Here is a 27,478-nt window from a genome sequence, read left to right on the forward strand (position 1 = left end):
ATCATCGTACATCATTATGACGTAACATGTCTATTTGCTCAGACACATAACGTAACTTCTCCGTTCATTGTCAATGGGAATTAAATGTTTGTAAGACGAAAGTCTACACTAATAGCTGAATATAGTACCCCTCAAAAATAAAAAATAAAAACAATGTGAAATTATTTGTTTCTTCCCTTTGCCTTCCTCTATACAGACTTGTGTCCCTCCAGAAGACTTCAGGGTGAACAACATCAGTAAAGGCATCTCTCTAATCAACTACGAGAGTTTAAATTCATGGAGAATTAAACTAATAGACAACACAGACTCTAGTGTCACAAAGTAAGTCACTGAGACATAATCATCACTTTAGATACTACACTACTATTTGAATCATAATGCAATGATTGTATTATTATTGAGGGGGGCTAGCCCCTCCAATGCACATCTTTGTGTGTATGTGTGTCTGTCCGTTTGAGGAATGTGATGTACAGTGTTGTGACTAACGCCCTTACATGCGTTACGTTACATAACGTAACTACTATTTGCAGTAACTTGTAACCTAACACTTTACATTTCCCCATTCCATAACGGCCTTATAGTTATTGTGCGAGCGTTATCCGCGTTATGGCGTTATGTCAACTTATGTGATCAGTGAAAAAAAGGTCTCGCAGCTCCGTGAGTCTATCATACAGGCGTCTCTGTGCTGTGCTGACTGCAGTGCAGAGAGCGCTCTCCGTTGACGGTTTCGTTTGTGCAGCCAGTCATACTAGCCTGTCAGCCCACATGGCTTGATACACCCTAACATGATAAAAACAGAGGTCATTGATTGGCTAACGTAGGGCCAGATTTCAGGGTAAGCCAATCAGAGACAGTCTACAGGGTGGGCGGGCTTACTGGCTGTTGTAAACAGAAACACATTTAGTCACAGACACCCAAACCCTTGTAACACATACATAGATACTACACAGACAGAAATCGCCGGTAGAACGAAAATCATAATACAGTACCACACGCAAAAATGGCAAATGCGGATCATGATGACAGTGAGATCGGTTGCTTTGGGAGTTGGAAATTTAAACACTATTTTGAGTACTTGCGACCCAAGGACGACAAAAACATTGAGGTGAAATGTAAATTGTGTGGCGGACATAAAACATTGTCCTCAGCCAAAAAAAGCAACGCAAACCGTGAAAATGTGAAAAGCATCTCAATGTGCTTATTTATTTTATTTATAACTTTACGGTGCAAGAAGAGTGTACTTATTTGATTATTATTTATTTTCTTCATATTGCACTGACGGCACCATTTGTTTAATTGTTTTGAAGGCAAGTTGAGGCTACAATAAAGATGCCTGTCAAAATTCCTGAACATGTTTTATTGTTCCACTACATTTCATATAATGTTAGGAGGGAGTTGTGTTTTCTCTTACTGTGCGACAGAACAAAAAACCTTCTTTTAAATCGTTTTTTATATTATAATTTTTTTAAGTAAAGTAAAGTAGTTACTTTCATAATTTCATCTAAAGTAAAGTAACAAATTACTTTTTTAGATAAGTAACGATAACTATAATGCCTTACTTTTTAAAAGTAACTTCCCCAACACTGGTGATGTATGATTAGAGCACCCCTCACTTCACACGAGTGTGATTATTATTATCATTTGCACATTAATAAGCTCACCTAACCAAATTCTATAATTAAATGCTGCTAGTCTATGTACGGCAAAAGGCTGTCTCGCCAATCTTTGGAGAGAAATCTAATGTAGCATTGATGAACAGCAGCCTATACCTACCTGGTATGAAATGTGTTTTGTAACAAATGTCCACATTCTGTTCCCACAGTGACGTCATACTTCTGCTCTCCTCCACGGCCTGCTGGAATGCCAGCTTTCTGGACCAAAGGTACCAAAAGCCTCTCTATTCTGAATCTGATGCCTGATGTAAATGTTGCGCTCATAGATGGATATATATACTGTATGTATGTATGTATATATATATATATATATACAGTATATATATATATATAAGAAAGACTAGATGGCTCACCCGTATTGCTGGCCAATGGAGAGCGACGTCGCCACATGGCGGCCATCTTGCTTTAGGTAGCTCGCCCACTCATAACACTCAAGGGGCATGTACTTTTTAAATCTAACTATAAATATGGATAAAAGCAGCTAATATATTGCTTAAATGGTTGTACGGTTGTACTGTACAATCTGTCATCAGGCATCCACTTCATTATTGGTGCCAAGCAATGCGACACAGTAAAAGTGTTCTTTTTTTCACGCACCCGTTTTTCTTTGACTCCTGGGAATGGGTTTACACATGGCATCACAGGGTCTGCATGATTCCGTTCTGTCACATATTCAAACACACACACAAACACACACACACACACACACATGCACACTTGCGCGCCCCCCACACACATGCATGCACATGCACACACAAGTACAAATGTTTACATGCACACACAGTATTTCATGCTATGCTAACTACAAACTGCTGATAATGTTGGCTTGGAAAAGATGATTATCTAGACGGACAGTGAGATCCATGGACGGGATCAGAGCACAGTGTTGCTGGATGCTGAATCATCACTATGTCGTGTCATGGGAATGAGGACTGAATCCCTGTACCTAGCATCCTAAACTTACATTCTTCTGAAAACAAGAAAAGAAGACAAATTACACTTTGGTAGAAGTGTGTGTTGGGTTGTTAAAAGATATAACTCAAAATATTTGTGAGCTATCTTCAATAGTTAGACATTGAAATAGAGTTGTCATTGACTTACTGTATATTGCTCAGTGAAATGAGTCTCAAAGCCAGACTTCTAAAACGGATAGTTCCATGATTAGGATATAAAAATCACACTTGTGTGAAGTGAGGGGCACTCATCATCATACCTGTGCTCAGCCAATCAAATCATCACTATGTGGTACCCCTCAAAATAATCAGTATAATTGGGCCAATATCTTTTTATTTATTTTCTTTACAATATTTAACGTTCCATGGATGTATTATCATTCACAATTTAGTTTTTCTTATGGCAAGGTAAGAGCAGCGGCTAGAGCTTTAATTAAGCCTAAACATTTGCCCAGTCCAACAAATGTTTGAAATATGTGGAAAACTGGGCCCGGCCCGACAGAGAGTCTGAATTCTTAATAACAGCACCTTTTTCTCTTCATTAAAATGTATTGGCAATTCTGCACGCTGATGGCAGCTGCTCTTCAGTTGCTCCTGGGTCCTAGTGTCCTAAGGTTCTCTGCTATTCTAAATGGAGCCTATAAATCAGGGTTCCCCAATACATTTTCTTCAAGGGCCATATTTTGACTACAGTACCAGGCTGGGGGCCGAGTCGGCACGCGCAAGGTCGAGGTCTTGCCCTGAAATTAATGATCAGGGCAAGACCCCATTTGAAAAGGACCCCCAGTTTGACATGCAGAGGCTACTGACCCCCATTTAATGCCATTTATAGCTGGGACCCCCCACCAAAAAAAAAAAAACGTTTCTTTTTTCCCCTTTAAAAAAAATATATATTCCGCTGGCCACAAGGGGGCGCTACGCGGGCCGCAGATGGCCCGTGGGCCGCTAATTGGGGAACCCTGCTATAAATGTACGACAAATATGTAAAAAATTCAGCCAGGTTTCTACGTACTGTACCTGTATGTGATTGATTGATTGAATTTTTTATTTCACAGTATGTAGAAAGTTAATACACAAACTGTTACTTGTGGACGAACCATGACCGGGTTTACAACAGGGTCCACCATCTTCAATTCATCAGAACATTTAGAGATGTACAGATATACACTTCTATTAAACAAAGGGGGGGTGGATGTATGGGATAAAGTGCTTGCACGTCTAGTGCACTGCCAGAAGCTGTGAAAGTTTGTGCTCTGACCCTAGTGGGGTCTCAGAGACCACTTGCTGTTGTTTGTGGCACCCCAGCCACTCCGACTGGCATCCGTGGTGACTACCGAGTCCCAACACAGTTGTACTTCCCGGGAGAAAATGTGGGGAATCTATTTATCGGTGACTGGGAACAGCTCAGGAGTGCATGGAGTTCCCAAACAAGGATGGCTTGTTGTGACACATTCAGAATTAATTTGCTTGATTCATGCCTTTCAGAGAGCAGTGCCTTTTAATTACTCTGTATAGCTCAGCTGGGACGCACGATAAATGCAAAGACTGTAAATGCCCTCTGTGGTAGCCACGTGGTGTTTCTTGTTTAGCAAACAGTCTCCACTAGACTAAGTCTATCTAGTCCAGTATTATGACTGGATACAACATGCCCTATAAATATCTGAGGACGTATACTGTAAATAAAGCCCCTCCTTCACCTTGTTTGGTAATGCCAGGCTTAAACCACTGTCTTTTCTTTATGAGAAATGTCACGTGACACTACGATGCCTCATAATATTATTATCAAGAATAGCCTGATTACCATCGGGTTTAGAATTGCATGTTAAATACACAATAGTACCGTACTGTGGTTTTACTGTTTTGTTTGTTTTAAATGGGTTGAGTTGGTCTGTCTAGTCACTATTCTCGGCTGTCATTCTCAGATAGGATTTGATGTCCTGACATGTTGTTTATATGACAGCTGATGAGGATAAAGCACAATGAGGTAAAATATACAAAGGGTCAGAATTTTTGATCAGGTAAAGCAAAGCAAAGTTACTATGTTTACCCAGGGTAACTGGACTAAACTCAATAACTTGTTTACAGCCAGGCCCTGCTCATAGAACATTTCATGGTAGGGGTTCAATGCCTTGCTCAAGGGCACTTCAGCGGTGGTAATTTTAACGTGCCGGTCCGGGGATACGAACTAGCGACCTTCCGGTATCGGCCACCGCAAACCGTTCGGCCACTGCTGCCCTAAAATAGAAACACAAAACAAGATATATCTGTATGATTTGATCAGACATTATTGATTTTGACATATCTTGGCGCCTATGTCTTATAATCTTACAAAGTATAACAATCATGTTTTTATTTATTTTGCTTTTTCAGTGGTGACGGTCACTTCAAGACCAACCCAAAGACCCCAGGCATTGACTTCAACTCTGTCAGACTGCTGTTTGAGATACTCTCCAAACCATCTTTCTCAGGACTTCTGGAGCAGGTAACTGAGAGCGATGTATTTAGGAGTCGTTGTAAGGCATTACCAGTGTTGGGCATCGTTACTTTCTAAAGTAACGTCGTTAGGTTACTGGATTACTGCCCATGAAAAGAATCCCTTACCGTTACAGATTACCATCGGAGAAAAGTAACATGTTAGATTATTTTCCGTTATTTTCCGTTACCCGAAAATTAAAACCCATTTTGAATGCTTGCGCAAGTTGTTTACATTGTAGGCTATTAGGCTACTGCCTACCGTCATTGCGCCGCATTATTACGGCCCTAATTAACTCTATGGTTAAAAACGAGAATAATACACACCATGAACTGACCATAGACAATATCCCCTTTACAGCTCTTTTTATTAACTAAAATAATTCGCCACAATCGCCAGCCTATACACGTAGGACTGGACAGAAAGGCTGTTGCGCTGCGCTCCAACCAGCCAACAGCGCGCATGATGCCATCTCCACGGCGCGCACCGTGGCGCAGGAACAACAACACCACCACCACCACCGACCCACGTATGAACTAGATAGTTTATAAGAAATGGCACGGCGGCCATCCTCGCAGGTAGTGACAGTATAACAGAATGAGAATCCTGTAACCTGTTATTTGGGGGGGGGGGGGGGGGGGGGGGGCATCAACAACAGCCTGTTGTTGATGATGTTACTATGAAACTTAAACAATTCATTAAACTAGTACTCACATAATGACGCCGCCACGGAGGATCTACCATGTTTAACGTAATTCCAAAGTGTTTAGCCTACATTGTTTAAGTCAAAGACGCATGCGGTTTTTACTTTGGCTTAAAGCATGTTGTTATTATTATTCTGCTTAGAGTATATTCCACCACCACCACCGGCACTGTCATAGCAGCTGGCTACAACCGAAACAACTTCCTCTTCCTCTTCAAAATAAAATCTACTTGTAACAATACTTTTATTTCTTAAGTGAACTTACAGGATGTAGTAGACTCAGGATGTATAGTAGGCTATACTATGCGCTGCGCGTTGGGGCTTGGGAAGATAAATAGACTCCGGGCATTCGGGGTTTTATTATTTTTAAATCTTGCACACAAAATGAACAGGGACGCATTATAGTAACGGGATTACTGTTTTGGAAAAGTAACTAGGTAACTAACTACTAAATTGCAAAACTAACAAGTTACTTTATTCCGTTACCAATTAAAGTAGTCCCTTACATAACGCCGTTATTAATAGCGCCGTTACACCCAACACTGGGCATTACACTACTCCCTTATTCCAAGTAGCGTGGTCTGCATTGTTGTTGTTGTTGTAATTGTTCTCATCTTCATATTCAATTTATGTTTTGGGACTTTAGCAGATTCTCTTTTCCAGAGCACATTACAAGTGCAATATCAGAGTATTACATATCATTCATGAAATTAAATGATTTGATGTTCCATTCACAGCCGTAATGCTGAGCAGTCTGTGCTGAATTGTTTACCTCTGTGATGTCACTGGGATGCAATCTGTGAACGTGAAAACTACAACTATTACTCACCTATACTTTAGCCACTACACTTGGGGGTGGTGATGTGTTAAGAGAAAAGAGAACATCTGTCCAGCCAGCAATTATATTTCACAGCAAATGGTGTGAAAGTACAATACTGATTAAAGAAGTGATTTTTTGTGTGCCAGACTGTCAGTAACTAATGTATTCTGTTTCTGGTTTGGGTCTGGGGGCATAGTGACATCAAACTTACTGTATGTTATGACTATTCAGAGCCAAGGACATAAATCCAGCATCTGTTTGGGTTTACAACCTTCCATCTCCATGACAACTATTTCAAGCTTTGGGGGTGATACGTACAGTATGTAATGTGACCCTGACCCATGTACTGTAGGTTGCCTTGTAGGTTGACACTTAATGTTATGCGTAGTGTCTGTTCTAACCTGTGATCTTACATATAGTTTCACCAAGGTGACATGATCCGGATTTGAACCTAGGAGGATGTGGTTACGTTTGTTCATGTGGTGCATGCACTAACTGGATCAGTGGTCAGGGCATCCCTACTGTATATTGAGTAATTTTCCCCACAGAGCCCTGACACCGAATGAAGGAGTGAGTCATGAGCTCTAACATTAGCTCACTAATGTCATGTTATGTTTTGGATGGTTTACCTCAAACCAACTTGAAATATTACGTCCCGTAAAGACCGCAGGCCCCATTCCAAACCACTGAAGGGCACTCCCAAAATGTAGTTGCTAATATTGTTCCTGTTGCCTAGTTAATCCACGCCTTTTTCCATGTATTCATGTATTCTTGTATAAGCTACATGCAGTAAGAGTACGCAACCAGTCACATGTGCAAACATGTACAAAGAACACACATTTGCACACTTTGCACATACATTTGTTGCTCTTTTGGACTGTGGTTGAACCTGTCACAAGCTGATTTATCTCTTGTACAACATGCTGATATTTGTCTTGCACCGTAATGTGTTTAATATATCATGTTGAGTATATACCAGCTGCTATGCTTATGTCTAGCCTCATGTACATACTGTACCGGTTGGATATGCTACATGTTATGTAGATAACTTCCTTTCTAATTCTGGAAACAACAAAATATGATGGAGCTGCACAAAAACGAATGAATTAATTTCTGACTCCTTGGCCAGGGCTCCCTTGTAAATGAGTGTCTCAATGGGACTGACTTGGTTAAATAAAACATAATGGCCATTGGCTGATGGATCCATGCAATAATCCAAATAAGATGGAAAGAAACCTGATGTGCAAATAACAAACCTTAGGTATTTCCAGAAAAGGCTGCACAATTTACGTAGGCAGTGTTTCAGATCACATAGCACAACGGTGTGAGAGACGCGAGAGACCGAGAGAGAGAGCAAAAGCGACTCATTTATCTTACCTTCCCACAGGGAAAAAAAATCCCTGGTGAGATTGGTCTGGCATTCCTCAGTTTGAATTTAATTTCGCTCACCCCAGAGCCCGCTATTCAGTGTTTGTAACCGGAGCTTGGAAATACATTTTCCATACCAAAGTTCCAGACTAATATCTACGCAGTGATATTAGTCTGGCCATGCCAGGCCACGCCAAACCAATCTACACACTGCGTTGTAGACGCTTCTTGGGTTTGTAGATCTGCTAAAGTTTGTGGCAAGACACTGTTGTACATCGTAGCATAGATTAGTGCATTTGTTTCGATGGAGATTTTCATTTAGTGCAGAAAATGTTGTTATTGTCTACTTTGATTGTTATTCCATGGGCATAAACTGGCCATCGTAAAGTAAAACATTTTTTTAAATCAACGTGTTTCATTGGCTTGAACATTTTGTGCACCTCACACAGGCCACCAAGAGTTTTGAGAGCCTCCTCATCCCCCAGCTGCCCTGCTCTCCTCCTGATGTGGAGTCTATGAGGATCTACCTGATCCTGTCTGAGTGTCCCGCTCTGCACGACTCAAAGAACTACATCAGCCTCACCATCCCCCTGGCTATGGCCATCCTCAGACTAGAAGCCAACCCCAGCAAAGTGCTCGGTAGGGAACTGGCCCACACGCACGCACGCACGCACGCACGCACGCACGCACCGACGCACGCACGCACGTCCATTTGGATCTGTAAGTGTCAAATGTCCATTTGTACACTTTCGTTGTTACAGACCTGTAATGGTCCATTTGGAACCCTGAGGTTCCCTGGACCCCACTTTGAGAATCACTGGTATTAGTTATTTAGTTGTAGTCATTGACTTGGTTGTCTTGATGAGCTTGATGTGTGTTGGAAAGATTTCCAGTGATACATTACTGGAAAACCGCCCTCGGCATTCCACACAGATGCATGCTAATAATGAAATAAACATTACATGGCACATTATACTGTATATACTGCACAGTGTACAGTGTGTGTATATATATATAGTGTATATTCAGCCAGCCACCCACATGGATGTATACACGCAGCACCCATGTGCAGAAATGCAGCTTACTAAACAGATGCTACAGTACAATGCACATGCACAAACATGTTCATACCTACAGGCATTAAACACATTCTGTTCAGTGTTCATGACTATACCCAAGCACTCAGACAGACGTCACTTATGCAGATGAAAGAGCTGACCATAATCCAACCACTTATACCACTCATAAATCATGTGCAGTGAAACTATGTATGTAACCCAGGCCAACTGAATGTGCTTTACGGGACAAAATAAGCAAATGCATACAATATATATAGGAATACATTTTTATAATATATTTTCACAAAAAAATCATACTAATCATGTTTTAAAAACCCTGTTTTCTCATTATGAATCCTATTGAATAATCCACTGTGTGGGAAATGTAATTCTCCTGCTTTTCTGTTCGCAGACAACTGGTGGTCTTTGTTGGACAGCAGTGTCTTCTCTAGATTAGTGGACATGTACAAGAGCATTGTTGTGTTTCTCCTGACCGGAGGCAAGACTCTTCTCATCCCTGTCTTCCAGGACAGCTACATTAGTGCCACGCTTAAGCTGTTGGAGAAACTGCATAAGGTACAGTACCACTACCAACCCAAGATGACCCTCTGCTCAAGTACTGTAAAAGTCCAATCCAGGTGGCTAAAAAAAGACAGTGGTTTCTCTTTTAATATTAATGTAGGGTACTGAGAGACAAATATTGCTATTGCTGAATTCTGGGAGAAAAGAAAATGTCTGCTGGATATTGTAGAACTGTTTAATTACTATTTATAAACTAAAATGTTGCGGCTATTAGCTTAACATTGCATGATTATATACTGGAACTATATATACCACTCCCACAAAACGGCATACAGTTTTTAAAAAACTGTAAAAAACATTTCGTAAAAGTGGCATACCACTTTTGGAACTTGCAGCGAGCTGCTCGCTGTCTCCCAGAGAAAATGGCAGTAGAGAGAGAGAAATCTGCATCAATGTGTGTACTGTGTAGTCAAAGTGCAGAAGCATCAATCACAAAACAAACCCATTATCTGTCTGCAAGAATTCCCAATGGTCGTTTTAGTATACAGCCATTCTGTGAGCCATCAATCGTTACTGGCTGTTTTCCTCTGTGTTTTTGTTCCTTTGCACCTGGCTGTCACCTTGGCCTCCATGGTCTTCAGCTTCTCTGAATTCAACCACAACATCCGTAGCAACCGTGTGTGGTGGTTGATCTTCACTTTAGCTTGCACTAATTGGTCAGCTACTGCACTAGGTCTGATAACGGCTATCAACCCTAGAGCTGATTTATCAAGACTAGGGCTGAGAACATTTATCAACTCGTCAACTTATCAGCCTCTCGTTGACTTGTTTGTTCCCTTTATCAATCCCCTCACCCAGAGGCAAGGTAGGCGATAAATACATGATTGCATACTGTTCAAGTTCCTGAAAGCTGTATTGAAACAGTGGCTTGTCCTGTGTTTCCAGGTTAACCTGAAGTCTAATCATGTGGAGTACAACCACTTCTACATCACTGACATCACCACTCTAGTGGACATCCAAGAAGATTACCTTAAGTGGTTTTTGAGTAAAGCTGAGATTGTGAGTGCCCCCCCCCCCAACTAATTTGCTAGTTTGTCATTTACTTATTTTTAATACTGTATGTAGAACAAGGAAAAAACAACCGCACACTGTCTTCAAATGCAGTGACCACCATTTATTAGGGAAATAGCAACGTTTCGGCCTATGCGGCCTTCATCAGGCTATCTTTATGAACACAAATGAGAAAGCATCCTTTTTGTAGGCTGTCTGGCCTAAAGGTAAGCCTATCAGAACAAACGAAATGACATGACATCACTCAACTTAAGGTGACAGGTACTCATGTGGTTAAATGAGAACAAAAAAGTCATATGAAGAGCTCAATACACCCATGAAAAGTAATAAGAAAAAATCATTATAATTATAATCCAAATTAATCATGACAGTATACAAATGGTAATATTGTTAAAGCGCAAATAACATGCATTTTAAAACTGCTTTTAATATTTAATATCATATTGTCTATGTCCATCAAAGTTATTTCTAATGGTTTGAGCCTCAATCACCACTCTGATATAACCAGGCATTGTCATTTCTTTCTGGACTTTGAAAGCAGTTTTAGCTGCAGTACCACAATGTCCTGAGGTGGTGGGGGTGCTGATATGCATATTAATTAATATTTGAGTCATTATAATACTGATGCTAGATAAAACCAGGCTTGTTTACATTCCATGCCAGCTTGGAAAATCAACAATTGTGGACATTGTAAACAAAGTGGAAATGCAAATTTGGAACTGAAGACTGAAGGAGGAAATATACAAAATAGGGTGACATTGATGACATCACGATGAGAGCAAAATCAGTTGAGCTGTTCCTGAGAGCAATTTCTATTAAAGCACCAATATGATATGAAAGCCTGATTATTCAAAATTGGTTATTTGTGGGGATAGAAAACACCTATGGGAGCCCCAAAAACACAAAATAAATTGAAAAAGTTGAATTTTATGTTATAGCTCCTTTAAATATAGTATACAAACATCATGAAAAACTGTCCCTGTGAAAGAGAAAAGGGAACAGTTTACAAGAGGTTAAAACCAGGTACAAAATCAAATCATCAACAATACAATAAGTTAAAAACTATATGGAGCAAACTACAGGATAAAATCAAAGATCACAGCATGACATTTAATAAAAGTTCATCATTAAGGCCTCTAGGTGCCAATGTTTGGAGTGTGAAGATCCAGAATGCTTCACGTTAACCTTCAGTGCCACAGTCAGTCAGCCCTCTTTGTCACCAGTGCCAGTTTTTCATACCGATATAGAAATCTTTGAAGACCCACAGAATATGTTGTGCTATACCAAAATATGATGTCACATATCTCAAATGAAAGATCTACTACTCTACTTTGCCCTGAAGTTATTGACCTTTGAATGAAGCTTGGTTTCATAAAAACGGCCATCTTGGAAACAAGCAGCTGAGAAAACTGCCTTTTAGTGTGAGGTACTTTCTCACTCAGAATTCTCACTAAAGACTTTTATTTTTGATTTCAGTGATATCACACAGTACTTAAAAATGTATCACTTAAAAAAAAAAAGAAAGAAAAATGTTTTTTTTTTTTTTTTTTTTTACTGAAAAACATTAAAAAATATATAAAGCTAGGAAAAAATATTAAAAAAAACCAAAAAAACATATACAACATATACAGGGGCCCCCTGGCTCCAGGCCAGGGGTACCCAAGTACCCAATCTGGCCCTGGATAAAAATATCGTTTTGAGAGAGTTGGTGCACCACCCTGTGGCACCAGCTGGCGCTGCATGCTGGTTGAAAAGAGGCAGCACACGTGCACACGCATGCACGCGCGCGCACACGTGCACACCCATGCACGCGCGCGCATGCACGGGCAACGCGTGTCGAGTACTCTCGGGGTTGTTGGGACTGGGACTGGGACTGAATCAATGTGCGATTGGATTATATAATTTTCTTCACTAGTTCATGCTGGTCGTGAGGTGAGCTACGCACACACCGCGTCGCGCACACACACACACACACACACACACACACACACACACACACACACACATCGATGTTTGACGGGAAGGTTTCTGTTGTTTCTGCTTGATCATAGAGCTAGTGTCGTACACAGCCCTCTATCAAATTTAGGTTGTTGTTTTGTTTCGTTTCAATTTACCCCCCACACACACAATTAAATTCAAAGGGCTTTATTGGCATGAGAAAACATACGTTTACATTGCCAAAGCACACGCACACGGGGGGGGGGTCGTCCATGTTTGGGAAAGTGTGTGTGTGTGTGACTGTGTGTGTGTGTGTGTGTGTGTGTGACAACAAAAAGTTGCATCGCCTCAAAATGGGGGGGGGGGGAGAGAAGAGATAACAAAGCCCCAGCCTACAGTCAGTGACTCAGTGGGCCGATGACCAGGGGTAAAAGAAAACGTTTGGTAACAGTTACAGTTGGGGGGGAAGAGGGAGAAGAGATCGAGTCTCAGCGGCCTTTAGTGATTGCTACGTTTGATCAAACGAGTACAATAATCATACATGAAATATTTTACATGCATAGATGACACACTCGTCTGTGCCTCTCTCTCGCTCGCTCTCAAACCAACCTAGTGTCTTTCGTCTTTTCTTTCCGGTGCTTTTCCTACCACCAACGACAAGGGGGTGGCAGAAAAACAACCATTTGGGGGGGGGGGGGTTTAGCACATGATTTCAGAGTGTTCCTACCATATATCCGAGTTAAAGTCGCAGTCACAAGTTGCGCAACAGTCCCGTCTATTGAAATCCAATTAAAAGTGATTACTTTCGGAATCACGTCTATGGCTACCAGTGCATAGTTGAATTGGTTACGGCTTTTCGGGGATGGCTCTTAAACAGTTTTAACAGCAAATCATGATCGCCACCTCTGTGTGGCGGATCAACTTGTTCAATGCCGCAGAAACGTAAAGAAGATATGTCATGCTTGTGATCATTGAAATGTACCGCCACTGGGTAGTCTCTAATATAATAGAGCTTTTGTGCTCGCTTATCCTTAGCTTCAGTTTCCTAGTGGTTTTGCCCACATAATGCTAGACCACAAGGACAGCGCAGCATGTAAATGACGTGAGTGGAAGCGCAAGTAATGACACAGTTGATGGGAAACAATTTGCTAGAGTGCGGGTGGCCAAAATGATAAGTTTTGTATGTATTATTGCATTGGGCGCAACTGCCACAGCGGTAATTGCCGTTGGGTAGAGGGGCTAGCAGTGTCTGGCTGGCCGGTAGAGGCTTTTTGAGGAGGTTTGCCCGAGATTGTTTCAATGACGTGTCATAGGCTTTTTGGATCCACTCAGCCGGGTAGCCTGAGTTGAGGAACATACTCTTCTGAGTCGGTAAAATTGGCTTTTAGGAAGCCCTCTTTTTAGAGGAGTAGGATGGAAACTGTTAGCCATTAAGAGGGTGTTCTTGTCAGTTTCTTTCCTATACAGGGTGGTAATAAGTGTGGTGTTGTCTTTGACGACCCACATGTCAAGAAATGAAACCTTTTCAGAGCTGTATTCACAAGTGAATTGTAGGTTGCTATTAAAGCTGTTCAAAAGTAGGTGAAACTCGTTAAGTTCATCACTGGTTCCTTGATATAGGCAAAAAACGTCATCTATATAACTTATATATGACTTTTTTGTTCTCATTTAACCACATGAGTACCTGTCACCTTAAGTTGAGTGATGTCATGTCATTTAGTTTGTTCTGATAGGCTTACCTTTAGGCCAGACAGCCTACAAAAAGGATGCTTTCTCATTTGTGTTCATAAAGATAGCCTGATGAAGGCCGCATAGGCCGAAACGTTGCTATTTCCCTAATAAATGGTGGTCACTGCATTTGAAGACAGTGTGTGGTTGTTTTTTCTTTGTTCAATTTTGGGGTACCGTACCCTCTCGTCGTTTGTAGGTGTGCAAAAGCTTTGCTTTTCATTAATACTGTATGTAGACCTGCTGTTCGGCCTGCTATTTTCTTAGAAGTCTATGCAAATAAAATTGAGAAGTAAACATACTAAACATTATTGTCACACTTTGTGACACGCTCCATATATGGCCAATACAGATTTCATTCCATATGTTGATCTGGCCTCATCAAACCCTGTACACTCAATACACACTATATACTGTATGGCCAGTACAGAATTTATTCTATATGTTGATCTGACTTCATCAAACCCTGTACACTCAAACACGCTCCATATCAGTTCCCCCTCTAAAATGCTGCATCTCAAGGGGCTATCCCTTCAATAAAATCAATGGCACGTGTCACTGGATCATGAGTCATGACCTAGATCTGCACACAGTATATGGAGCCGGCCAGCAACTCTACATCTAACCTCACCGACACCAGATGAAGGGTTTCTAGCCATCAGACAAGCACCTCTTTACACACAGTGGACCCAGCCACTCAGATGGATGTACAGTTTGCACCTCTTTACACACAGTGGACCCAGCCACTCAGATGGATGTACAGTTTGCACCTCTTTACACACAGTGGACCCAGCCACTCAGATGCATGTACAGTTTGCACCTCTTTACACACAGTGGACCCAGCCACTCAGATGGATGTACAGTTTGCACCTCTTTACACACAGTGGACCCAGCCACTCAGATGGATGAACAGTTTGCACCTCTTTACACACAGTGGACCCAGCCACTCAGATGGATGTACAGTTTGCACCTCTTTACACACAGTGGACCCAGCCACTCAGATGGATGTACAGTTTGCACATTGGCATGTGATATTCTAAGTTCTTTCTAAGAACTTTACAAAAATAATTCCCATTGCCTTTTAGCAGTTCGTTGTCTTGGTTTTAACATTTGTCTAAACTTCCATCTCATCCTCCAGCCAGTGTCTTTGTTCAGACTGCAGGCAATCCAGTTTGTTTATCAAATGAGATTTTCGGGTCTGGCTGTCCACTATATTATTTTCAGATTTGATGTGTGTACTCTGATATCATCGACCTACAGTACCTGCGTCGACGACTTTGTGATATAGGCGCGATTAATGCTCTGTCGTACAACAGTGTCAGCTGACGAAAATAGTAGATCTACAATCTTGAGCTTTAAGTATAAACTAGGAATCAGTGTGCGTCCAGCCATCTGTCAGTCAGTGTTGAGGGTCTAGGTTTAGAGTTAGTAAAGTCAAAGTCATACGATTTGTTACACACGTTACCGCAGTGAAATTTGTTCTCCGCATTTGACCCATCTCTTGGAGCGGTGAGCCGCAGCCAAGGAGCGGTGAGCTGCAGCGTGAGCTGCGCTCGGGAATCATTTGATTAGTAGATTTGACCCCCAATCCAACCCTTTGATGCTGAGTGTCAAGCACGGAGGCACTGGGTCCCATTTTTACAGTCTTTGGTATGACCCGGCCGGGGATCGAACCCCGACCTCCCAGTTTCAGGGCGGACACTCTAACCACAAGGCCACTGAGCTGGTAAAGCTCTGTCTATCCATTCTGATAAATATTGTGACGCCAATGTTTCTCTTACATGATTGTTCCTTGCATCACAGGAATCAGAGCACTATGGCTCTGAACCTTACTTATTGTTTGGTCCAGTTGTCTTTGATAAAAGCATCAGCTTATTGGCTCGAATGTTGTTGTTTTTTTTTATTGTTTTTCACTTGCCAGAAGATAATTTTGCTGTTCTTTTCTTGTTTCTCAGAAAATGCGAACACCTCCAGTCCAGGTACATTTAATTGGTCAATGAACATTCATAACCTTAATTGCAATGTCCCAGTTATCATAAGCATGTTTACAACTATCTTTTTCTCCTGCAGAACTCAGTGACCCTATGTGCCTATCCATTCGTATTGAATGCTAAAGCTAAGACTACCATGCTGCAAACAGATGCTGAACTGCAGATGCAGGTACCTGTGATGGCCGTTATGAAAGTTGTTTATTGATATGTGATTGATTGTATGTGATTAACATAATTCAACAGTCTTATGTTTTCTCATGACATCATTAGTCTCATTCTGCATTTGTTAAAAATTGCAAATGTATACAATTTGAATTAGCACCTTACAATGCCTCGTGCCTTTCTTACCTGTGCTTCCAAGATGGCAGTGAGCGGTGCAAACCTCCACAATGTCTTCATGCTGCTCACACTGGAACCCCTGCTGGCTAGGAACCCTTTCCTGGTGCTTCATGTACGCAGGGACCACTTAGTGAGTGACGCGCTGCGTGAGCTCACCATTTATTCGGATGTGGATCTCAAGAAACCACTCAAGGTCAGAGTTATGCCTGAGCCATTCCTTCCATATGCCTGTACTTTTACTGTGATCGTTTTCATCTCTTCCTCCTTCTGTTGTGTAATCTCTGTTAGTTTGTAAAATGAAAGCGAGCACTGAGCAGCCCATTTATCCTACAGAGTACAACTTGACATTTACTCAGGGACCACACACACGTTTGGAATGCATCTTCCACCCATTTATGCAATACCCATTGTAGCATAAACTGAGATAGGCCCACTGAGATATGCTCCTGACCTATGGCTCAGGAACCGTTGGTTACCAATGCTACTTACTTACCCCAAAATAAGGTTGAAAGATATTTTAAAGGAACAACTTCAATCAGAGAAACATTTTGTTTTCTGAAATGCCACGTTTTCCGTTTGCATTATTTCATCATGAGTAATGCAAAATGTGTGTGCCCCAATGGAAAACTATCCATCCTCCTCCCCTTTCTGCAGGTGATCTTTGACGGAGAGGAGGCGGTGGACGCAGGTGGTGTAACTAAAGAGTTCTTCCTGCTGCTGCTGAAGGAGCTGATGGATCCTGTGTATGGGATGTTCACCCACTACACAGAGTCCAACCTGCTGTGGTTCTCTGACAAAGTAAGTTCCACAGAAACACCATATGGTAACCTAGTGATGAGGTGTGTCTTTCCATTACAAGCAGCAGATAGACGGCACAAATGTGGATATATGTGTTGCTGCTGAGGATATTATTGTGGTGGTTGGGAAATGGAGCAAGAGTGAGCTTTGAAAGCACTGGTATAGTTTGAGTCTGAGTTAGTTGTTGTCTCCACCACCAGGCCGAAGGTGCGTGCGTCCGTCTGTCCGTCCGTCCGTTAGTTACCAGTTAATCTCCGGTACTGTTAACCTGGTCGATGCCAAATTTTGATGCCACACTCCCTGGATGCCAACGATGAACCTCTGCCCCAAATTTTCCAGAACGGCCTGTTATAGTGCCACCAGGAGGCCGACTTTTGTAAAACACATTTTTATTACTCCTCCAGATTATATCCAAAAATCCCACAAAACGTTACACAGTATCTCATGTGTTCAAGATGGATCTGTCCGATATTTCATATTCCATCCTAATTGGCTAACATTGGCTTTCAAAGTTTGCAGGATTGGCCCGTTTTGAACAAAAAGCCTCAAATCTTGAACGCAGCGGTCAACTTATGTGAAATCTTTCATAGACTTTCCTTCTAGGCTGAGGAATATATCCCACCCTTTTCACATTGGCCTGTTATAGCACCACCAACAGGTGGACTTTTGCAATACACATTTTTGGAACAAAATGCCTCATCCAATTAGCCATTCACTAAGTCCCACCCAAGCCCATTCTTGGCCAATTCCACGTTAGCGACGGTTACTAAGTAAGCATCCTGGTCAAGCTTTCAATGCTGGTCAAAATGGTTAAGCAGTGTCAATAAATACACTAGTCCATTCCATGAATTATTTCGCTCCGTTGTGCAGTTTAATAGTAAATATTAGAAATAAAAATAAGCTCTCATAGACTTCCATAAGTTCCATTGTAAAAGGGGGAAACGGCTCTCAAAGTCACTCTTTTAGCACATAAGCGAACACAACAAAAGCTGATTCTGACAGGAATCAGGAAAACTCATGCGGTTTTATTTTTTATAAAAAATGTCAACGTTGTCTAGTTTGTGTAGACTGTAGAAAGAAGATCCTGCCTACGCAAACTTCTGTTCGCGTTGAGTAAAAAACGATCCGATTGGTCCAAATCTGTACACACACTCCTGAAGCGTATTATTGGAATGCCATGGATGTAAACAAACGTATTTGATGTCGTCCGCCTGTCTCTAAAAACCATACACAATGGACGTGTTTGAGGGAGACACTTTAGAAGACACTTTAGGAGAAATATCTGGGACTGCTCGTCTGCGAGGCTGCAGCTGGGTGCATCTTAAACAGCGTGGCGACTTGTTTACAAAGGAAACCTCGCAAGATGTTCCCGTGAGAGTTGGGCACACCGTGGTACTGCTTCTCTGACCAAAATAGTTACTTTATAAATCTATTAAAAGACGAAAATAAAACGGCATGCGTTTTCCTGATGTCATAAACTGTCAGAATCAGCTTTTGTTGTGTTTGTTGTTTGTTGTGCTAAAAGAGTGACTTTGAGAGCTGTTTCCCCGTTACAATGGAAGTCTATGAGAGCCTATTTTTATTTCTAATATTTACTATTAAACTGCACAACGGAGCGAAATAATTCATGGAATGGACTAGTTTGCTCATAACAAGGTAAGAAAACAAACCCTCTTTCTGAGGTCCACACATGCTACAGCAAATATATTTATTGACACCGCTTAACCATTTTGACCAGCATTGAAAGCTTGACCAGGATCCTTACTTAGTAACCGTCGCTAACGTGGAATTAACCAATTTGCTCACTTGAGCATGATGATACAGCTGGGAAAAAAGTTCATTCAATTGTAGAATGTTCCTGTTTCAGTATGTTAAAATGTAATGTATCTATGTAGAGGGAAGATCATATTGATAACTTTTGATCCATTGTCCCTGTGTGTGTATACACAGTGTTTTGTGGAGCACAACTGGTTCCATCTGATCGGTATCATTTGTGGGCTGGCCATCTATAACTCCACAGTGGTGGACCTCCACTTCCCTCTGGTGCTCTACAAGAAGCTGTTGGATGTAGCACCAACCCTGGAAGACTTCAAGGAGCTGTCCCCAACCGAGGGCAGGTAACGTATCTCTCACTTGGGGAGGGTTATGTATGTGTGCACGCAGGGGGTCAGAAGGTGTTCAAAGAGTTAATCTATGTACTTTTGTAGTTTGAGGACAGGAATTATTTTCATGTCTCAGCGCTGATGAAGACAAAGTGCACATCTGTGTGTGCACACACACACACACACACACACACTACACACTAGGGCTGCCGTAATTGTCCAAAAATTGGATTCGGATATTCGTTTTAAAAACCCACGTGGATTCGAGCAATTCGAGCCATTCGGATTTCGGATTTCAATTTGAGCCATTCGGATTTTTTAATAATTATATTTACACCAATACAACCTGAGACATAACATTTAAGATCGCATTGCTGGCGTGACTCTCTCTCTCTCCGCGCATTGATGTTGCGGAAAACCGAGTTGGAACACAACGCATACATTCTCCCTTCTCCAGTAAAACTTCACCGACATTTTTCTTAAATGAGCAATCCTACCACACAGCCTTATCAAAAGAGGCACGGAGGCAGTATTAATTCACAGAACAGAACACTGCATTGCTGCTGCTGCTGCTGCCGTGGCACCACATTTCATCCTTACGCATTTTATTTATCTTTTTATAATTTCCTGAAGGATAAAGTCGCTTCAAGATTGAAGATTGATGAGTGATAGATCTGTGTGTTGTCTAACAAGCCCAAATGGATTAAATCAATTAATTACCAGCTGCATTATTATTATCTGTGGACTGTGGGTCTGCTGCTGACGTTATGAAACTTTTTAGCTGCGCTCCGCTGTTATGCTCAAATTAGTGACCCTAAAGAATTCTGAGGCAACATGGCTGGAGACGAGGCAGCCAATCAGAACTGCGCTGTATAGTCTGTGTTTAGGAAGAGTGCGAGGCAGCTGATTTATTCTTGTGTATGTATGTATGTATGCCGTTGTCGGCGTGTCGCGTGGCAAATATAACTAATCTACAAGCTCACAAGTCACAACGCTTACCCATGGCACCGAAACTAATAAATAATAAAAATATTTTTTATTATTATTTTTAATTCGAACCTTAATTTTATATATTCGGTTATTCATTAATTTTTTTGATTCGAAACTATATTTGGATATAGAATATTCGTTGGCAGCACACACACACACACACACACACACACACACACACACACACACACACACACACACAAGCACACACACACAAGCATCAGTCCCCCCGCCACCCTTGATCCTCTCTCTTTCCCTGCCTTGCTCTCTCCCACAATGTTAGACTGTAAATTACACCTACGGTATTTCCTGTTAATAACCTGGGTAAAATGTGCAGCATTGGGAGGTAAAGGGGAGACACTTTATTGTGAAGGAACGACAGGATGAGGAGAGGTGTTGTCGAGAGTAATGGCTGCACGCGATATTGAACAGAAAACTATTTGAATCAATAGCAGCTTTTTGCTTCTACGGGCCGTCGGCATGGAACAAGCTCCCACTGTACCTTCGTCAGGCAGCCTCTGTAGACATTTTTAAAGCACAGCTCAAGACCCACTTCTACAACATTGCTTTTAATTGATCTTTTATTTTTTGTTATTCATGTCCTCACTGTATTGCATTACTGCTTGTTTTTTAATGTTGTTGCTTTTTCTTTTTTTTCTCCATTGCTCTGTAAAGCACTTTGAGCTGCATTTCATGTCAGGAAAGGTGCTATACAAATAAAGTTTTATTGTTATTATTATTAATACGCATGTATCAACAGAATAATGGTGTCATACTGTAGGTATATATGGGGGCCTCATATTTGGTCTTCAAACGGGCCTCCAGATTCCTAATCCCTGAAAACAATGAATGTTGTTTTCCCTTGAATTGGATGTATTGACTCACCATGTTATGTAGTTTGTTTGGTGGGCTATAGATGGGGATAAACATTGGATTTCGTTTAACTTTTCTACTCTAAAAGAGAGCTACAAGAAACACATTGTACCTCTTGTCAGTGTTGAAACAAAAATCAATACCCATTCAACTTTCTGAAGCGCAACAGAACACTATTGCTAAATCCTGTTGAGAACCAAATTGACTCAAAGTGTTTACTAAATTCATATGTTTGGAATCCAAACTAAACAATGTGGCATTGTCTTACATAACCAAAGCTGTTGACACTGGGAAATGTCTTTATTTAATTTTGGGACAGGAAGTACCACCGTTTAACTAGCGCCTAATTGTCTGCAGCTTGCCAGAGGGAAGTGCTGTGGTTTATTGATCTGTAGATAGATTAGCTCTGTGAGAGATACAAGTCACACAGCACAGCCACCGCCTAGAGAGGGCTGCCATTAGAAACCACACATCCACCCAGGAGATGGTCCAAAAAGACATTATATTAGATTAGCTCTTCCGTACATAACAGTGTTATTTACCTTGTTATCTGCACTGTTTTATTGGTTTTAATTCTTATCTTTTATTAATTTATTCCTGATAAAGTTGTCCTTTTTCTATGTTCTCTCCCCTGGCCCCCACACATCGCCAAGCGTTTTTGAGTACTGATATTGAGACGTTCTTGCTTTAATTGGTCTACTAATGATGGAATACGGCACTAAGAGCAGAGAGAAGGCGGTATGACATATAAAAGGTCACACTGAATTCAAACATTGAAGCAGCCTAGTTCATCAGACCTCTAATAATTGCAAGATAGCTTTTTGTTTTTGTTCCATTAAATTCCATTAATGAACTCATTCCCCATTTTATTGGGGAATTGTTTAGTTAATTATTAATTCCATTCCATACATTCAGTGTGCCTGATGGTATTCCACTTTCCCTGCCTTCATTATCTGCCTCCAGCATGCAGGATTAACACCTTTTATCCATATGCTTGCCTTACATCCTGATTTGTACTTCCTGTGTTTTGGTAGTAATGTCAACCGTCTCCTTAGCAGCCAACATAGCATAGCTTCCTTACTCAAAATCATTTTCTATTATTAGCCTGTACTGGTGTTACCTCTCTGCAGCTAATGCTTCATTGTTCCACATTATATTATATGCACATGCTTAAACTATAGCTAGTCAGCAAACGACTGATTTGGAAGCTGAGCTCTAAAATGACCATTAAGTGATAGAGCAGAATGCCACAGAGGGAAGAGGCTGCTACAATAGAGGGGGTATGATCCTTAGCTAACGAGAAAGCTCTCAGCTGTGCCTTTTGTTGGCAGAGATGCAAGGGAGTGCCAGAGATTAGATCTGCTCTTTTGCCTACAAATGCTGCTATGCAAGAAGAATTTTGATGATCTGGCTTTGATTTCTTCTCTTGTCGTCCTCTCCTCCTCCCTCCCCGTGGTGTGTCCCCCACAAAAGTGGTTGCAGGAGATGGTACATTTTAGTTAGAGGTTTGCAATTAATGTGGCGATGCCCTAACCCTAAACATCACACAAAATAAATGCTCTAAGGATGTTGAGAGTGACTAGACTAGACGACAGACCATGTGGTCACTGAATTCAGTAGAATCTCGGAACCCTCCGTAAAGCTTTTCTGAAATTTGGATGTCACTTTACGTAGGGTCCCTCCCTGTGCGTTACTGTGTTTTCGTATTGAAATGATAGAACGCGGACATAAATATCGTCGTTAACGTCATGTCTGCGCCGTTTGACGGCTTCTTTTCATTTGAGTTATTCTGAATGTGTCAACTATAAGTACCTATACATACCGCTGCAAAATATCTTGTGTCGCGGAAGCCGTTACTGTAAGTCTTTGTTTGACCGATTTGGTCGCTTTGATTCTTCTTGTTTATTTACCGCCTCCCGATGTGCGGTTGGCTTGTGCCGGTTACGTTCCTGCCTCTGATCTGCTCTGTCATAGCTATAGCGCCACTAGCTAGCCAGATAGGCGGTACAATGAGGTGTCAATAAACAAGGAAGGAAAAGAAGAATCAAAGCGACCAAATCGGTCAAACAAAGACCGTAAAAATACTTAACGGCTTCCGCGCCACAGGAGATATTCGCAGAGGTATTTATAGGTACTTAAAGTTCACACATTCAGAAGCCCTCAAACGAAAAGAAGCCGTCAAAGAGCGCAGAAGGACGTATCCGAACGTATTTATGTGTGCATACCCGGTGGCAGGGTGGAGGTGGAATAGGACCCCATGGTCTGGGTCTCAAAAATGTCAGAAACTTCAGTACCATTGGGTTCTGACTTGTAGGGCTAGGCAATCTGCATATGAGATATTTGTGTGCAAGTCAACTGGGAACCAAAGGATGGACGGACCGACCAAACAACCAACTTCACCATTCTTAAAACCTGACCACTTGCAGGGCATAAATGTGTCTCCTTTATATACAAGTTTACAGGAACATCCTCTTAATATGCCTTGCCTCTTCCCTCTGTCTGCAGGAGTCTCCAGCAACTTGTAGACTATGACAAGGACGATGTGGAGGAGACATTTTGTCTCAACTTTGCCGTAAGTGTTGCTTTCCAGGGATTTGGTGTTTATATAGTACTGTGGAAAAACTTTTGGAGAAACGGTAATATCAATAATCTGTTTGTTTTCGTTCTTCAACAAGCCGCACCCATCCAACATGATGACGTAACCACTGGCAAACCATTCCCCAAACATTCCTTGACAAGCCTGTGTTGCTTGAATTCCAAATACTTGTGAAATGTACAGGCGAGACCAAAGCACCACCTTTATTCTCTGTTAGACATTTTGTTCCTCAGCCTTCAGAGGAATTGCCTGTCTGAAAAGGTTTTCATTACAGCCAGTAGAATTTGCTTATAAGTATCTTGTTTTGATTACATTTCCCTACAAATCCTGATTTATTGTGTCAATTCAATGTAACAAACTTAAAGTCTGTATTTTCCCAAGGGTATTAATTATCAAAACCTAGTAAATACGTGGAAATCTGTTTATAGACCATACAAAGACTGTAAAAAAATGCGTTCGCCGGGTCTGATATGGACGTAAAATGAAGCCAGTCAGTCCATGTATTGTAAATCGCCATCTTTCTATATCCGTTTTGGCCCAGCTGGCCATTGGCTGGCCCAGACAACGAGGCGGGACTTCCCCCCTTCTTCTTAGTTGGTTTTTATTTTGACTCGAACGGGGGGTGGCTCCCGTTCATAGACTGTAACGGTAGCCACGCCCCTCAGAACATACGCGACTTTATGGTCATTTTTTAAATAAATGGGACCATAATTTTCCAAAAAGAATATTTATTATGACATGAGAAATGAGACTTTAAACTAGTGACTGGAAGCAGAAAGTATTCATGACCATGTTTATTAAGGTAATACAGTCTAGGTGAAGTTGGGCCCAAATACATGGACCTCTATGGGGATATGGGGTTTTTTGGGCCCAATGACAGCGCCACAACAGGCCATTATATGAACTTTCAGGATGTCCCGATTTCCTTAGTGGCTTCACAAAATATCTGTCTGACTGCCCCCCTGTTATAGACACGTTATCTATTTCAGATTATGTATGCAATAAATCAGCTGTGTTTTTGGTGAAATGTCTCCATGTTTTTGTCCCCTTTCAGATCACCAGAGAGTACTACGGGATGACGGAGGTGAAGGAGCTCATCCCCGGAGGAGAGGCCATCACGGTGGACGAGAAGAACAGGTACCACATCCTCATCATATCATGAGGAAGCATGTATTTGGAACATGTTTGTGAAAAGAATACATTATAATTAACTGTAATAAGTAATTCATAAGTAATTATTAAACATTATCCACAGCACCAGCATCCACTGGTGTCATTACATTTTTCACAAATGTAAGCTCGAACACTGTTCTAAATATATGGGCCTTAAGTCGTTAAAAATAAGTAATTGTTCAACATAATTTGTATCTTTCTGAAGCATGCTCTCTTTCTGAATGTTATTATACTGTATATAATAACAATTGAGTGTGATTGTGCTATTAAAAGGAGTGTCTTTTACCCCCAGACAAATTACTCACCAGGGGCTCGATTCACCAACAATAAATACGCCAGAGTGTAACGGTGGCGGAAACGGATATCGTATTTATCCGTCCGATCAAGCTACGTTGAGATGACGTGTTATTCAGAGAAGCTGGTGTAATCACTTCATTTGAGCGGATCGCTGAGTGTATCCTTTCCGCATTTTTCCCAAGCGATTCGCCTGGTGTCGCCTGGTTAGTTGGAACATCCACGCCCATTCTACACCATATAATGCAACAGGAAATATCGAAATACGTCATCATAGCCGGCACAGAGGATTCCCAAACTTTAAATTCTATACAACAGCGCGATGAGCTTGTAGAGTAGTTAATTTTGACAGGAGGTTCTCTGCACGGACAGATCTTCAAGCAAACAGCGCGAGTTATATAATTATAAACGAAACTTGCCAACTTGGCAGCATTGCTTCACTCCTGGTTAAATGTCAGAACGTTAATAAGTTAACTGATTGTTACAGTTATACTTTCACATAATGAGAAAGAAGTTAATTTGTAGGCTACTGTTCACCACACGACCAAATGCTATATTACAACTCGGCAATGATAAGCCCTTACTGATGAATGCACTGCAGGGTTATAAAAAAAAGAAAGAACACTCGCCTGCAGAAGTAAAATAGATATCCTTTTTTTATCAGAGCTGCATTGATTCATGCGGGGAATAGATTAATATCATCTCACTGTCATCTGTCTGAATGCCATGTGGAGAATGGATTTGTTCTGATCATGGACACGTATAGCATATAGCTATTTAAAAGTTAAAACTGACTGGCCAAATTGCACGCGCTGATGCCATAATGTGGATTTTTAGTGCTATTTTTAGTGCTAATTAGCCCTCGTGACTGCTGTCTGTCTGTCAGACCGGCATGTAGCTAGGCGGGAAATAGAGATGATAGTTCAGTTGGTGATAGAAGCATGAAATTTGGTACAGATGACCTTTATATGACCATAATCGATAATCAACCTCGGGCCACGCAAAATTCCTCCATTTTCCAAGATGGCCGCCAGTTTGCAATTGGACATATGGCGGGAAATAGAGGTGATAGTTCAGTTGGTGATAGAAGCATGAAATTTGGTACAGATGACCTTTATATGACCATAAGTGATAATCAACCTCGGGCCACGCAAAATTCCTCCATTTTCCAAGATGGCCGCCAGTTTGCAATTGGACACGGAAATAGAGGTGATAGTTCAGTTGGTGATAGAAGCATGAAATTTGGTACAGATGACCTTTATATGACCATAAGTGATAATCAACCTCGGGCCACGCAAAATTCCTCCATTTTCAAAGATGGCCGCCAGTTTGCAATTGGACCTATACGTTTTGGACTACACCAATGTGCGGGGCCTATAAAACTTAGAATTTCCCCTGTGATGAACATGATGCCATTTCTGCCTGTGTGTCCATTGCAATTTCGTAGGCCGAGGGTTTATCCTTTTACCACCAATGAAATAAAAAATACACTTTACAGTATGGGATACAACTGGGCTCAGATAATAACATGACTATCCTACCCCCAGTCCGATCATTCATCCAATGCTATTTAATTCCTGTGTGATCTGTACACCGTCCGAAAGACTAAAGCCCCGTCTTCCTTGGCTCGGCTCTCCCGCGCTGGCACATCCTGTCAATTCAGGTGCGGCTGTTTAAGTTTAATTTGGGGCACCTAAACAACATTTAGGAAACTAGAAAAAATATTAATTAATAGCTAGCATTGAACCCCATGCTGAGTCTCACAGCTATAGTGTCAACCAGTGTGCCCTGGTAGTGCAATGACACTATACAATATTTAAAAATTGTCAATTGGGCTGGGCAGATTTTGAAAACCTGTCGGCCATCTTGAAAAATTTAGGAATTCTGCGTGGCCCAAGGTTGATTATGAATTAGGGTGGCATAAAAGTGATCTGTGACAAATGTTTATATCACCAACTTTGCATTAACCATGAACAGTACATTTATGCAATATACCGGCAGCCATATTTGAAAAA

The 27,478-nt window shown here is 41.3% G+C and overlaps 1 protein-coding gene across 7 annotated transcripts in view; it reads left to right on the plus strand.

Annotated features, from left to right (window-relative positions):
• The window catches only part of herc3 (HECT and RLD domain containing E3 ubiquitin protein ligase 3), a 46,497-nt gene that overhangs the window by 11,598 nt on the left and 7,421 nt on the right, over positions 1-27,478 (plus strand). For 6 of the 7 annotated variants that reach the window (XM_080794227.1, XM_080794230.1, XM_080794228.1 and 3 more), the window contains 13 exons: positions 197-321; positions 1,823-1,882; positions 4,997-5,108; positions 8,440-8,629; positions 9,461-9,624; positions 10,516-10,629; positions 16,263-16,286; positions 16,378-16,467; positions 16,660-16,830; positions 17,292-17,435; positions 19,386-19,552; positions 23,906-23,972; positions 25,051-25,133. In XM_080794227.1, the coding sequence (XP_080650353.1) occupies positions 197-321; positions 1,823-1,882; positions 4,997-5,108; positions 8,440-8,629; positions 9,461-9,624; positions 10,516-10,629; positions 16,263-16,286; positions 16,378-16,467; positions 16,660-16,830; positions 17,292-17,435; positions 19,386-19,552; positions 23,906-23,972; positions 25,051-25,133 (1,511 nt within the window). The remainder of the gene's footprint in view (positions 1-196; positions 322-1,822; positions 1,883-4,996; positions 5,109-8,439; positions 8,630-9,460; positions 9,625-10,515; positions 10,630-16,262; positions 16,287-16,377; positions 16,468-16,659; positions 16,831-17,291; positions 17,436-19,385; positions 19,553-23,905; positions 23,973-25,050; positions 25,134-27,478) is intronic. The other variant, XM_080794229.1, reaches the window with a different exon arrangement.

This window comes from Protomyctophum bolini (genome assembly GCF_963924005.1).
Source record: "Protomyctophum bolini genome assembly, chromosome: 3".
Classification (NCBI taxonomy): Eukaryota; Metazoa; Chordata; class Actinopteri; order Myctophiformes; family Myctophidae; genus Protomyctophum; species Protomyctophum bolini.